The sequence below is a fragment of the Lutjanus erythropterus genome, chromosome 19 (genome assembly GCF_056507025.1).
Source record: "Lutjanus erythropterus isolate fLutEry1 chromosome 19, fLutEry1.hap2, whole genome shotgun sequence".
Classification (NCBI taxonomy): Eukaryota; Metazoa; Chordata; class Actinopteri; order Lutjaniformes; family Lutjanidae; genus Lutjanus; species Lutjanus erythropterus.
Window position 1 is genome coordinate 3,384,319 of NC_139335.1, and position 13,348 is coordinate 3,397,666.

At 44.8% G+C, this 13,348-nt stretch overlaps 1 protein-coding gene across 1 annotated transcript; it reads right to left on the reverse strand.

The window, feature by feature from the left end:
- Positions 1 to 424: 424 nt before the first annotated feature.
- LOC146309068 (calpain-15-like) lies at positions 425 to 13,348 on the reverse strand. Its single transcript, XM_084745045.1, has 12 exons — positions 13,171 to 13,348; positions 8,030 to 9,089; positions 7,214 to 7,422; positions 6,571 to 6,754; positions 5,805 to 6,028; positions 5,573 to 5,698; positions 4,344 to 4,496; positions 4,079 to 4,240; positions 3,121 to 3,341; positions 2,582 to 2,727; positions 1,878 to 2,056; positions 425 to 1,197 (listed from the first exon to the last, which is right to left on the reverse strand). The coding sequence occupies exons 1-12, from the start codon at positions 13,326 to 13,328 to the stop codon at positions 1,020 to 1,022; spliced, it is 3,000 nt and encodes a 999-aa protein (XP_084601171.1). The 5' UTR covers positions 13,329 to 13,348; the 3' UTR covers positions 425 to 1,019.

Genomic DNA, 13,348 nt, shown 5'->3' on the forward strand with positions numbered 1-13,348 from the left:
TTACACGCAAATTCTTTTTAAACATTTGTGGTCATCTCGCCTGCTGTTGGAATCGTTTCAAGTGAAACAGAGCTGGGGCTGAACAATTTTGACTAGACTTTGATATTGCAATTGCGATTCGATCTGCAATATTAGAGGTAATGATATATAAATATTGCACCTCCTGCAATTTGAAAATTGCAGAAAGCCATATTGCTTATTTCAGGTGAGTAACAAAAAAAACACTTGACTTAGAGGCGAGGGAACTGCATATGCTACTATGCTCATTTCCAAATTTCTGGACTTCTTCTTCTCTCTATAAGCACTTATTAGTCTACTTTTAGCCAAATAAACAGTCCCTTTGGTGCAGACAGTGGATCACCTCTCTGTAGAGTCGACTGCAGAACAAATCTAATTGGAGGGCATAGGGTAACCTTACTGCTGTTTGAGAACTCTTACACTCAGTTGTGCATTTTCAGGTTACGTTCCTCTCAAATGCCAGCTGAATCAACTGGGTCTCTCTTATGTGGAGCACTGCATGTCTGCAGTCGTATCAGGATGGAGGTCTCATGCATGGCTGGAGAGACTCCAAATGTTGAGGTTTTCAAATATTTATAAATATAAATTGGTTAATAAAACGCAAAGTTTGGTACCAAAGGCTTGTCTTGCTTGTGGGTGGCTGAGGGGAGGGAACAACTTATTTGAGGCGGCCTCGAATGCCCCTCCCCGCCTCTTTGTTGTCTTCTGTCCTCTGTCTTATGTGATTCAACCATGAAAAAGTTTGAGGTTTAATTCAACCGGTGAGATTCTTTCTGTCTCAGAGGAGCTCTGACTCTTGGAAACAGCCTGTTCACTAAATATGATCGTCTCTTTGCAAAATAGTTCGACGTTTATGGGAAATATGCCCTTTTTCCTTCATAGCAGCAGTCACACGACGGTGAGTCTGTTCTTTTACAGAAGCTGCCTCCATGTTTGAAACAGATCTATCATCTGCTTCCTCCCAGTTCCAGCGCCGACTCTGTGTACTTCCTGGTCAGCAGTCAGAGCGGTCGAGGCTGATGAAGACCTGCAGTCTCCGGGCTCAGAGCAGGACTGTGTGTTGCCTTCGAGGGACTCCAGTTTCCCAGAGAAGCCTGCACGGCCTTACGATGAGCCAGCCTGTGTGTGATGGAGAATCCGGCGTTTCCCTCCAGCTGAGACAAAACCACCAGGACCTGTCTGAGAGAGAGAGCGAGAAAAAAAAGTCTGTTTGACTGCTTCTGCTGGTCTCAAGTCTGTTGATATTCAGATTTTTCTTCATGTTCAGACCAAAACAAACAGTGAACGTGTGTGTGTGCATCACAGCCTGATTTATCTTCTTCCTCTGAGCCACAGAGCTTCATTGTTGTCTTAAAATTATGAAAAACAAATTAATGAGACACACTGTTGCACCAGCTGACATGTTCCCTCATTACCATGAACACACACACTGTAGTTTTTTTTACTCAATACCACACACACACCATTCTGCTGCCCTAAATACTCACTAAAGCACCAAATGTGGATTAATCCGCCGTTGAAAATAGTCCCCAACAATTACACTACTATTTTTATTCAGTTTTTTAGTAACATCATCATAACACCTTACTATCTTAGTTTCCTTTTTATCTTTTTTTTTAAATTTAGTTTTACTATCAGTAGCATTAATATTTTTAATATTATTTTTTATTATCTCTGCCATCATTACTACTACTACTATTATTATTATGTTGTTCCATGTATGTCTCGAAACAAAAGTATAAAAAAAAAAAATTGAAAACACTGTCTTCATTAATCATTTGTCATCAGTAATTCCCTGTCGCTCTGATTGATGATTGATTGATGAATGGCGTGCTGCACAGCGACGTGCTGCAGCGAACCTGTGCAGAGGAGGGATGCTGTCGATGGCTTTGAGGCTGCTGCGTGTCGACACCACGTTGAAGCTGTCGCTGCAGTCACACGACACGTGGAGGTGATGTCTGGGGTGTCTGTTCTCCACCATGACGATAAGCCCCGCCCACCCGTGAGTCAGGTAGTAACATGTCATCCCCTCTCGACCCTGACGCCAGAGGGAGAAGAAGTATTCGGGTCCGTTACTGCAGTAAGAGTCCTGATACTAACTGTGAGGTTTGGATTTAGAAGGTTTTTAAAACATTTTTAAATTGTTTAAAGTTGTGAATTAAATCAAAGCAAACCAAAACATTTAATAAATTACATATATTTAATATGTATAAATCCTTAAAGAATAAATAATTAAGTAATTATGGACTTAATCAAAAATACTTGACTCCTTTGTTGTCTTGCTCTCTACAGCACTACTCTCTCATTATTAAATTAGAAGTAAAATTATGTCAAATAGCTGTTTTTTAATCTATTCCTTGGCAGTGAAACATAATTTTTCTGACAAATCCATCCTTTATTTAGAACTAATACATAAACAGAGAGCAAACCAAATAAAAGGGCTCTGACGATGCGTTCAGGAGCCCCTCATCAACACGTTTACCAGCAGGATTTGGTCATTGAACAACAGAGAAAGTGAAATATAACAGATCAGACTGATTTTTACAAATAAACGCAGCCTCACCTCGTGTCTCTCTCCTTTAGTTTCTGTCAGTTGGATGACGGCGTCGGCGATGGTGGTGTTGGAGGCCGTTATCTGCTCCACCATCACCAGTCTGGAGCTGTAGATCGCCAGCATGTAAGCAGGAACCTCCGATCTGCTGCAGCTCGCTGAAAACACAGATTTTTATCATGAGCTCTGAGGCTGCCTTTATCAACCAGCTGAGACACATTTTAATTTCAGTTTAAGTGAGAAGCAAAAACACTTCATTTTACTCTTGTCACAAACTTAAAGGTCCTATATGCGACATTTAGCCTAGAGGTCGCTGTAGAGCACCAGAGCATCAGACCAAAACAAATGCAGACTTTGTTTTTTTTTTAAAGTTGGGGGAAACAAACATCATTCGTATCAACACAGGGATGTCGTTGATCCTGGTGCACCGCCACACGCTTCGGCAGTATATATCCTCTAAAAAATTATTTCTTTTCAAGTCAGTTTTAAATAAGAAATAAAACAAAGAAAAATTAAATAAAAATGAGCTTTAATGATGTCGGCGTTCTTACCTGTTCCCTCGGTGGCGGCGGTGTGCCAGTGGTTAAAAGCGCAGCAGAGAACAGCGTATTCGCCGGGTTCCAGCATGATGTCACAGCCCACAAACCTCCTGACGGAGCGGCGGCTGTGAGCCAGCAGGCGACCCAACGCCAGCGTCCCCGAGCTGTCGTAGGAAACACGAAACACCAGCACACACAGATCCAGCAGGTGGCTCTCTGCTGTGTCCCACCGCCTGAGAACCCAGGAGGAGGAGAACAGTTTACACGCTGAGAAATAACTAGAACCAAAGGGTTCTTCAGCTTCTCCCCACAGGAGAACCCTTTTTGGTTCCTCTTAAAAGTTCTACTTAGAACCCAACATAAAGAGTTATACCTAGAACCATCTGTGAAAGGTTCCAACCGGAACCCCCTTCAACAGAAAACCTTTTTCTGATGTAATGGTTCCACCCAGAAACCTCTCTGGAGGTTGTATCCAGAACCTTTGCATCTTCTAAGGTTGCCAACAAGACCTAACCCAGAGGGTTCTGCCGAAAACCTTTGATATTCCAAGGCTTTTATCTAGAACCCATCAAGGGGGTTCTACAGAGAACCTTTTTATATTTTAGGGGTTTTATCCGGAACACACTCTGAAAGTCCCTTTTATATTATGAACCCTTTTATGTTAAGAGTTCTTCAAGTATTTCAACACTCCTTGAGGAACTCTTTCCTCTAAAAATGGTTCTTTGGAATCAGTGGGTTCTAAATGGAACCCATTAGAATTGCTGACAAACCCTTTCTTCAAAAAAGTTCTTTTCAGAAGCAAACGGTTCTGGGTAGAACCTCAGCCTTTACATTAGTTGTCTATTTAAAAATAATCTCAGCTGATTATAGTTGGTTATTTTTTTGTAATCTAATTATGTAATCTGATTACATACAATCTATTATTGTTGATTTCTCTGTGTTTGTAAAATAAAGATTCATGCTGTTCCACCTGCTGCCCTGCTGGAATAAAGCCAGTTCCACAGCCGTCCTCTCCAGCACCGTGATGGACGCCACCGTCACCGGGACGTCGGCTCCTCGGGGGAAAACGCCCGGAACTCGAACCTCCTGCCAGTCTGAATGAATCTTACAGATATCCACCGAGTCAAAGTACCTGTCAGGGTCAAACGCACACATGCAACATGGTCGCCATCAGATTTTACAACATCATAACTACAGGAGCTTGTTTTAGTCTGTTAACTCCTCATCTACTGTACCTGATGAAATCCCAGAAGTCCATCCAGAACAGGCCGTCCTCGGCTCGCTGGGCGCACAGCTCCCTCTTCAGGTGTGGAGGCCAGTTTGGCCAGTCGTCCGCCCACGGTCCAGTCCAGGAGAAGCGACCCCACGGGTTCCTCAGCTGCAGTAATCTGAAGCAGGAAGCAGATGTTCGATATATAACAATTAAAGCTAAAAATAAAGTACATACATTTTTTGTGGCCTGCGTAGGTCAGAAAACATGGAGTTCATCGTGTCATTTCAGATTTGACCACCCTCCTTATGTCAGTTGCAGGCAGGGGCAGATCTAGAGGCATGGGGTGATGTTGCTACCGAATTTCCTGTACCTTTTCCAAAACATCCCCACCCTGATTAGAAAAAATACATTCCTTAATTCACTGGAGATGCATATCATCATTCAAAGACATGAAAACCTTGCTGGTCTGGACTTTCTTAATTTTTTCCATGCCATGTGTGTTCAGCTCTCAGTACTTTTAGCTTCCGAATGAATCTCTGCGGCTTAAAGGTGTAGTTTCCTCTCTGTGATGCTGTTTGTACTCTGACTTATCTGCCTCATTTTACTGTTTGTGTTCACTTTCAGCTGATAGGAGTCATGTGGAGTTACTGCTGATGAAAACATTTCCTGATTTTGCTGCTTCATAATTAAAGGCTTTAGATAACGAAATAAGGGGGGACTTTTATCGTGAAGAATTTGCAGGAAATAAAATGTTTATATGTTGTTCAGCTGCTTGACTAATTAGAAGCACTTCATCAGTAAACACACTCCATCAAGCAGCTGCAGACGCCGCTGTGCTGGGCTGCCGCAGCGAGACGGACTGAGTCAAGCAGCACATGTGGATGAAAAGCAATGAGAGGCGATGACTCGTTGTTGCCTCCACCAAAAAGGGGTGAAAATAGCACGTCAACCCGGATGTTGTGTTTATATTACTGCTGATCGGAGCTGGAGACAATAATACCCGTAACTACTGCAGAGTCATGTAACACAGGACTGAATGCTGATTGTGCCATTTCCCACTGAAGAAAAAAGCCAGATGTTAGCAGGTGTTGGTGGGTTTTTTGTCCCTCGCTCACTGCAACATGTTAGGAGACTTTGGTCGAACGATATAGGAGAGGAAATGATCGGTGGGAGGCGGTGTGGAGGGTGATAGATTCAGGGTGTTCAGGGTTAATCTGGCTGCATATTTCCTGAGAAAGTTCAACACCTCACCTGTGACCGTCAACATCTCTCACGTCGAGGACAGAGTACGCATGACGTGGACGTAAACCCAGGGACTCGTACTCCGAGTCATCCACCTTCATGTTACCACCTCCACAAGATGCCCCCATCAGGAAACTAGCAGCACAAAGAGAGCTAAGGATGAAAGATGAATTTTTGAACAGATTAAGCTTTAAAACCACCCTCCCCTCCCCTCCATTCCTCGGACTCTCCTGACACTCACCCTGCTTCTTTGGAGCTCAGCATTCTGGCCCAGATGAGGTCTGTGTCGATGGGTTCTTCCTTGGGGTTGGTGGCACTGACCTGGAGGGCCAGCGACTCGCAGGGGGCCCCCGTCAGCGTGGACAGGCCCTCGATGGCACGACCCGCCTGCAGAGCAAAGTAGGAACCGTGCAGCTTGGCCAGCGCTTTTTCAATCAGAGCCACCCAAAGCTGCTTCCGCTGGGCCTGGAGAGGGAAAAGCAGGAAAAAAGGATTAGGAGAGTTTTTCGTTAAGTAATTATCTCCTGTGGCACAGATTAAAAATCACATCAGGTGACGGGCAGAGGAGCATCCGCCTCACTTATTAAGAGACGATGGAAAAATCCTAAGACAACTGGTGTAACGTCAGCTGCGGCTTGTGGCAAGAATTCTGTTGAAGACAGAGTCAGATTGTTCATTTCTACTTAGATTTAAAGGGTTAACTTCAATATTTTTCAACCCGGATCCTATTTTCCCATGTTTCTGTGTCCAAGTGGCAAATAGCACTATTTGCCACTGAAACCTGGTTGCTAACAGCATCTGACACAAAAAAATAATGATTTGTGGTAATTAAAAACAGGATATCTGGTGAATACCTGAAATATTAAATGATACAATACTTTTATTATAAAGATATAGCAAAGAATCATTTAGCAAAGCATGAAATCATGTAGGAAATTTTAGAATAAATGTAATGACTTAATAAGTGGGACATACAGTCGAGCGCTGCTTAGAGTTGAGTGTTTCACCTGAGAGAAGAGGAGGTGTCCGTTCTCGTCGCACGGCAGCATGTCGTCCACCAGCACCGTCGTCCACGAGCCGTCTTTGCACAGACGCACCTGATAGGCTCCTTCAGCGCACAGCGAGCGAGTCACCATCACTTTCTCCACCAGCTCGGGACGTTCAGCCAGAACAGCCAAGGCACTCAGGAACCTGCGGAGACACGCAGACGCCACACTGTACCGACCTCTTCTTACATTCCTCTTATATTTTTTATGTTAGCGTTTAGTCCTGTTGAATAGTTGTTTTGTCTTATGTCTTTGTCAAGTTGTTACGTCTTTTCTGTCATCTTCATCTTGTTACATCTTTTACATCATTTTTTTGTCCTGTTATGCCATTTTTTATTGTTTCATTGTAGTTTTATTCTTGCAAAGTTTTTTGTGTATGAAAGGTGCTATACAAACAAAGCTGAGTCGAGCTGAGTTAAAACAAACACTTCTAACTAATTAATGAATATTTTCTTATTTCCAGAATATTTGTAGTTTCAGGACATTAAATAGGAAGTGACAGCCGCTGGATGTTTTTGGTTTCACTCCTGTTTGTACTTCGTCTGGGTGGATTTCGTCGTATGCATTCTGTGCTTCAACAATGTGTCGGGTCAAATTGGCTCACCAGCAGTTACCCAGAAGTCCCTGCAGGATGTCAGACGGGCGAGGCGTGCGGAAAATGGACCACTTTACCGCGCGGTCTCTCAAGTTGCAGCAGTTGATTTCTTGAGGACGAAGCCACTTCTTGACCCGATGCTGGACGCTGTCGTCCACCGGGAAGCCGACAGACTTCGGACCAGGAGGGAAGCTGTCGTCCACGAACGTCACTGTGTTCTGAGAGAGAGCCAATCAAATCACAGAAACAACTGAACCGCACTGTAACAGGCTACATGACAGAAGAGAGACAGGAGACAAGGAGTCTCTGAGCCACAGCTCTGGCCAATACGTAGATTCACCTGTTAAACATGTAGAAAATAACATTTTGGTAAATAAAACTTTAAGTGGTTGTTAATGTTTTGAGTGTTTCAGAATCCTGATGTGTTCATCTCATTGTCAGGATTGTCTAACTTATTTTAATGCTTTTAGACAGATCTTAGGTTGCATTAAGGTGCCATGTAGTTTGTTTTTGGATGAAATATTTAGATGACTGTATTAGAGATATTAATTATGATTTTTTTTTTGTTTTAAATGTATTTAACAAAACAGGCTTTTTGTTATATTTACCATTGCATTACTATGGTGATGACTATAATAATTTTACCCTAATCCCACCTTTTTCTTTTTTTGCTGATCCGAAAAATTATCCAATCCATGACTCAAAATCGTGATACAATCCAAACCATGAGTTTTGTGACCTGTTGCACCGGGAGTCCAGCCATACTGGACTGTTATGGTTTTATAATTGCACCTCTGTGTGTTTGCGTCATCTGTCTATACGAACCTCTCTGCAGAAGCTGACGATGTTCTCCCACAGCTCTTTGGCCTCTCCTTCATCACTCTGTCGCAGCGCCTCCACCAGCATGCTCTCCTTCCTCTTTGCGGATGGAGGTGCTCTGAGCTGTGTGACGTGTTGCTGAGGGGTGTGACAGGCCAGGCAGTGTTTGGCTTTCACCTTGTTAATGAGCGTGCATGCCGGACACGACCACTCCTCTGTCCTGTTAATGGGGACGACCCCTGCCGCTGGAAACGACGCAGAGGCGTCGGCTGCAGGCGACAGCGGTGACATTTCCTCCTTCAGGATGCTGAGCCGTCTACCGGGCGGGAGCTCTGATTGAGCAGCGAGCTGTGACACGGCGAGGGTTGATGGAGAAGGACTTAAGTTATGTGTTTGGCTGAGGCAAACATCTGGAGGGGGCACCTCTCTGCGGCTGCAGGGAACAGGGTTATTCTGAGCTGCTGCACTGAGCGCCGATGAAGCTTCCACTGGTAAACACTCTCCTCGTGTTGATATGGAGAGGGAGAGCGCCCCCGCTGCAGCCTCTGGCGGTCGTGCTCCTGATTGGTCGCAGACCTCAGGCACGAGCAGGGCGTCGGGGGGGATCTGGGGAAGAGACAGTTTGCGTGGGCCGCCGCAGGCAGAGCAGGACATGGAGGTAGGGGTGTTCTGCAGAGTGCACCTCAAACACTCCCACGTCAGGCTGTTATTATCTGCACCTTCGGGTTGTTTCTGATTTTCAGCCGATGGGGGCCTCAGGGGCCCGGAGCAGCTGCTGGAGCGCTGGGGCCGCGGCTGGTCCTCAGATGAGCCCCGGGGACGGTCCAGCGCTCCCATGTAGCCACACAGAGAGCAGGCCAGAGTGTCCGGGGAGTTGTCCAGCGTACAGCGAGGGCACGACCAACAGCTGTCCTCCCTGCTGCTCCCGGGCCACACCCACCGCGTGTCGGTTCGTCGCCGAGGGGCTTCGCAGATGGAACAGCGGGGAGCGCCGGCTGCATTGAGGAAAGTACAACAGCCACAAGCCCACTGGCTCCTCTGCATGGGCATCGAACCGGAAGAAAAACTGCGGAGAAAACACAATACTTTAGAATCAGGCTCTTTCTCCAGCACCAAATAAATCACCTATTCTGGAGAATGTGGACAAATCATGTCCAACCACAAAAAAAAAAACCTTAAAAAGAACACCTCAAATATCTGCCTATAGCAAAGTAATGCAAAAAGACATCAGTCTTAAGCTGAACTCTGGTTTTATGTAACTGTAAAGTCCCAAGGGGAGAAGAGGAGGAAAAAGCTGTGAAGATGAGGAAAAAATCCAAATAAAAATGGGTGCATTAGCAGTCCTTGCATTTTTCTATACCCTGCGGTGGCCTGGAGGAGAAAATTAAAATGCATGAATATGGAAATGATACAAGAAGCTGCACGACAGAAACAACATTAACTGTTCTTCAACTGGCTCCTCACAGTATAATATTTCTGGTTTCTTACCTTCTTTGTGTTTATTCCAGCACAGTAAGATCAGTGTACAGAGTGTGTGTTCACTCCTTTGTAACACACTGAATCTGCTTCAAAAACACTGTTTTACATCTAAGATTCGTGTTCGTCATTGTGCTCAGAGGCCTCGACTGTAAAACAGACCCAGATTATCTGTGTGGTGGCATCCAGAGGGAAATTTAGACTGGAGGAGCCAGTGGGACATCTGTGTGGAGGCTGGCCCACATTTTCTAGCTGCGCTCAAAGTAGCTTTGGCATCAGGCCTGAAACTTCCAGCAGAGTCCAACCTGGACAGGTTACTGCAGTGCAAACGTTCTGTAAGACGCAGGTGTTTCTGTGACGCAGAGCTTCTGATCACTGGTGGTAATTAATGAAGCAGAAAAACTTTGTTACTGCGTGGGTGGTTTTTGCAAAAACTTCCTAAATGATTACTTCCTGAAACACCTATCAATAGTTTTATTTTGCAAACAATAACTAGTGTAGAGGGCCTTATCTTACACCTGTGCAGTCGTTATTTTTGCCACTGCAAAACAGCAAATTAACTTGTGCCTAGTCTGTGTGGCCACGGGCGGGTTATCGAACTTCAGAAACATCGATTCCATTTCCTCCTCCCACAGTAGTGTTAGCAGGATGGAGGAGCGAGGAAGGGAGAAGGAGAACGGGTGGCCGCGAAGCTGCACCTCAATCCGGCTCAGGCGGGTGTTCAGCTGGATTGAGGTGCAGCTTCGCGGCCAGTCTGGGTCGGCTCATCTCTATATTTCTAATAATCCCAGTAAAGTCCAGAAGTCAAAGTTTATTGAAACGTTTGTCATTATTTTTTCCGTCACATTTGCCTAAATGGGCTTCCATAGTAAACACGTAGAAAACAGCTCCACAAATACTCCTGACATTTACAGAACTTCCTGCACAGAAGATCAAAACCAGCGATGATTACATGACTTCACATTTTTTAAAAATCAAACCTCATCGCCATTGTTTTTGTTTTTTTTTAAGATGTAATTTCTGGTCCATTTATGCATCGAATGAAATGTGAGCGACTTGCAGATACAAATTCCCCCTGGAAAAGCTCGCGGGTGCTTTTCCAGACTCCCGTCTACAGTTCAATCACTGGGGATTTCCCTGGTAGCGTTACGTTTCCTGTCAGGGAGTAACTTGACTCCTGTTAGGACCACGTCTGATGGAGGCTGCAGGGACAATGTGGCAGCAGAGCAGACTTATACTAGACAGTACATTAGACAGAGGCACAGTAATTATTAATAAGTAGAGATTTGAACAAAACTCAGTAAGGCTGGGGTTTACTTTATATCGACCGATTCATGAAAAATTCATGATCACATGCTCGAGTCCAAGACGTCCTCTCAAGTGTAGAATATAAATCAAGGATCCACTTCATTCAGCCGTCACATTTAAGGTGCAATACGTGGTGTAATAACATTAATAAATCATCATAATGGGACCAAGAAACGTTTTGTATTTATTTGGATAAGTAATACCCAGAACCCTCAATTGCCCCTAAGTCCCACCCCTTTTTGCTCTGTCCTCCAATAACAGTTGAGGGAGCTTGGTAGAACCTCAGTGAACTTTCCTTTCTTGTTTCCTGTACTTAGATATGTTGTGTGCTAGACTTGTCTCTGTTAAAAGGAAAATAAACTATGAAGATGGTTTAAAGATGCTGCTGGTTGACCTGTAAAAGCATCATAAACTGTCACATCTTGAAATAGCTCATGTTAGCGAAACACCAGCTAACAAACTAGCTAATCTACATCGATCATTTTGCTGACATTAGCCAGTTTTTCCCTGCACTGAAGTTGAACACCAGAAGGGCTCTTGAGGCTGTACAGACATTTCTGCACAATTTACTCAAGTAAAGTACAGATACCTTAAAACACTACTTAAGTACCAGAGTATTTGTAGTTAGTTACTTCCCACTACTAAGTAATCTTGTCATTGGCACAAAAATGGTCTATGCGTTTCTTTTACAGGCCACACATTTTTTAAACATTTTCAGAATGAGGTCTTCTTTTTCATCATAGACAAGCCTGGCACATAACATACTGCATAACAAGAAAAGAAGAAGTTGACCAACATACAGAAAAGGACGGGACTCAACTCTGGAACTTTCTGGATTCTTTGTCACATCTACTGAGAAATATTTCTCTCCATAGTTCCAGATCTGCTAATTTGATCCCTTGAAATGCCGTATAACCCGTTCTGTGCAAATCTCTCTATGATTTCCATGGATGGACACGGTTTGGCGACCTCCGGACTGCATCGCTGTTTTTTTGCTGATAACATGGTTACAGAGGCTGAAATGGAGTGCGACCTCCAGGGTGCTCTGTGCCAGTGTGCCGAACGTGTAGCAGCTGGGACGAGTGTCTGCACCTCCAAGAAAACCTCCAGAAATGTCAGTGAAAAGGTGGCTGGGAGCAGGTTGCTGTCCCAAGTGAAGGAACTGAAGTATCTGGAGGTCTTGTTTATGAGTGGGAAAGATGCAGCATGAGATAAACAGGCCAATTAGTACAGTGTTGGCAGCGAAGAGGGAACTGAGCCTGAAGGCAAAAGCTCTGAGTTTACACAAGCTGAGCCCTGATTATATGAAACCCTGATGGCGTCCCACGGCTTTATGAAACTGCTTCAAAAACTTATAAAGAAGAGAGAGAGACCGGAGGGAAATAACACAAGAAACCAGAGTCGGTGGTGAGTTCTGAGATCAGTCAGAGGTTGAGCTGAACACAAACACAAACAAGGTCAGTGTGTCCGTTTCTGGCTAGCTCACAGCTAACAACCATGCCGCTGGTACATTGGTTGTTTGAGGTGAATAAACGGTGCAGCGGTGAGATTTGCACATTTGCCAGGAAGAGAAAGGTCTCAATTTACCAGTCACCCAGCGGGGCTTCAGCTGTATGCAGTGTGGCACAAATGCAGTGAAATACGTGATGCCTTTTTTTGGTCTAACAGTTCCAATCCTTGGTTTAAATCAAAATTGTTTTATGTGGCTTCCAAGGGAGCCCTAGAGCTAAATTTTCCATGTTTTATCCACTGGAAGGACACCCTAGATGGAGGTCTGTGCATGCACATCCCTTCAGTGGAAAATTTGAATCAACTGCAGGAAAAGTCACTAAGGAAGGAAGACAACGATATGTATTTTCGGAGCAGTGGGCTTTTGTTCTCAGGATAACCAGCTTAACTTTACATGGACAGACGGCTGACAGAGTTATAACCACTCATCCTCACTAATTATTGACAATTTACGATGTTGCACTCATCCTGCAGAGCTCCTGCAGAGCTCCTGTAGCCTGCAGAGCTTCCCTGAGTCTAAGGAGGAGGGGGCAGGGGAAACACCTGCAATTCCTTGCTCCTTTAATTTTCAGGGAAAACATTACACAGCAAAGCTCACATATTTTATTCAGGAGATCGTCTAGTCCTTCATCTAGTAACACCGGTAATGAGGTGAAATTAAGCTCAGCAGGTGAGTAATTGACTGATCATTTTGCAGTAATTAATCAGAGCAGCACAGAGAAATGTCTTGTAAAAGTCCCTCACTACCCCCACTAGAGATTTTTTTTTTTTTTGACTTTCACACTTGCATCACTCGTTGCTGAGCGGCCGGCACATTGTTGGGATGATGTCAGGTGTGCGTGCTCGTATCTTACCTGCGCTCTCTGTGCCTGCCAGGTCTGGGAAGCTGCCGGGGGAGGGAGGTGCTTTGGCTGCTCCTCAGACATCCCATGATGGGGGAGGGGGGCAGAGCTGCACCCCGGGGCGCATCACCCTCGGCCTCCTCGACGAGCGAGGAGGTGGAACCTCCCATGATGCTGCCGGGTCAAGTGG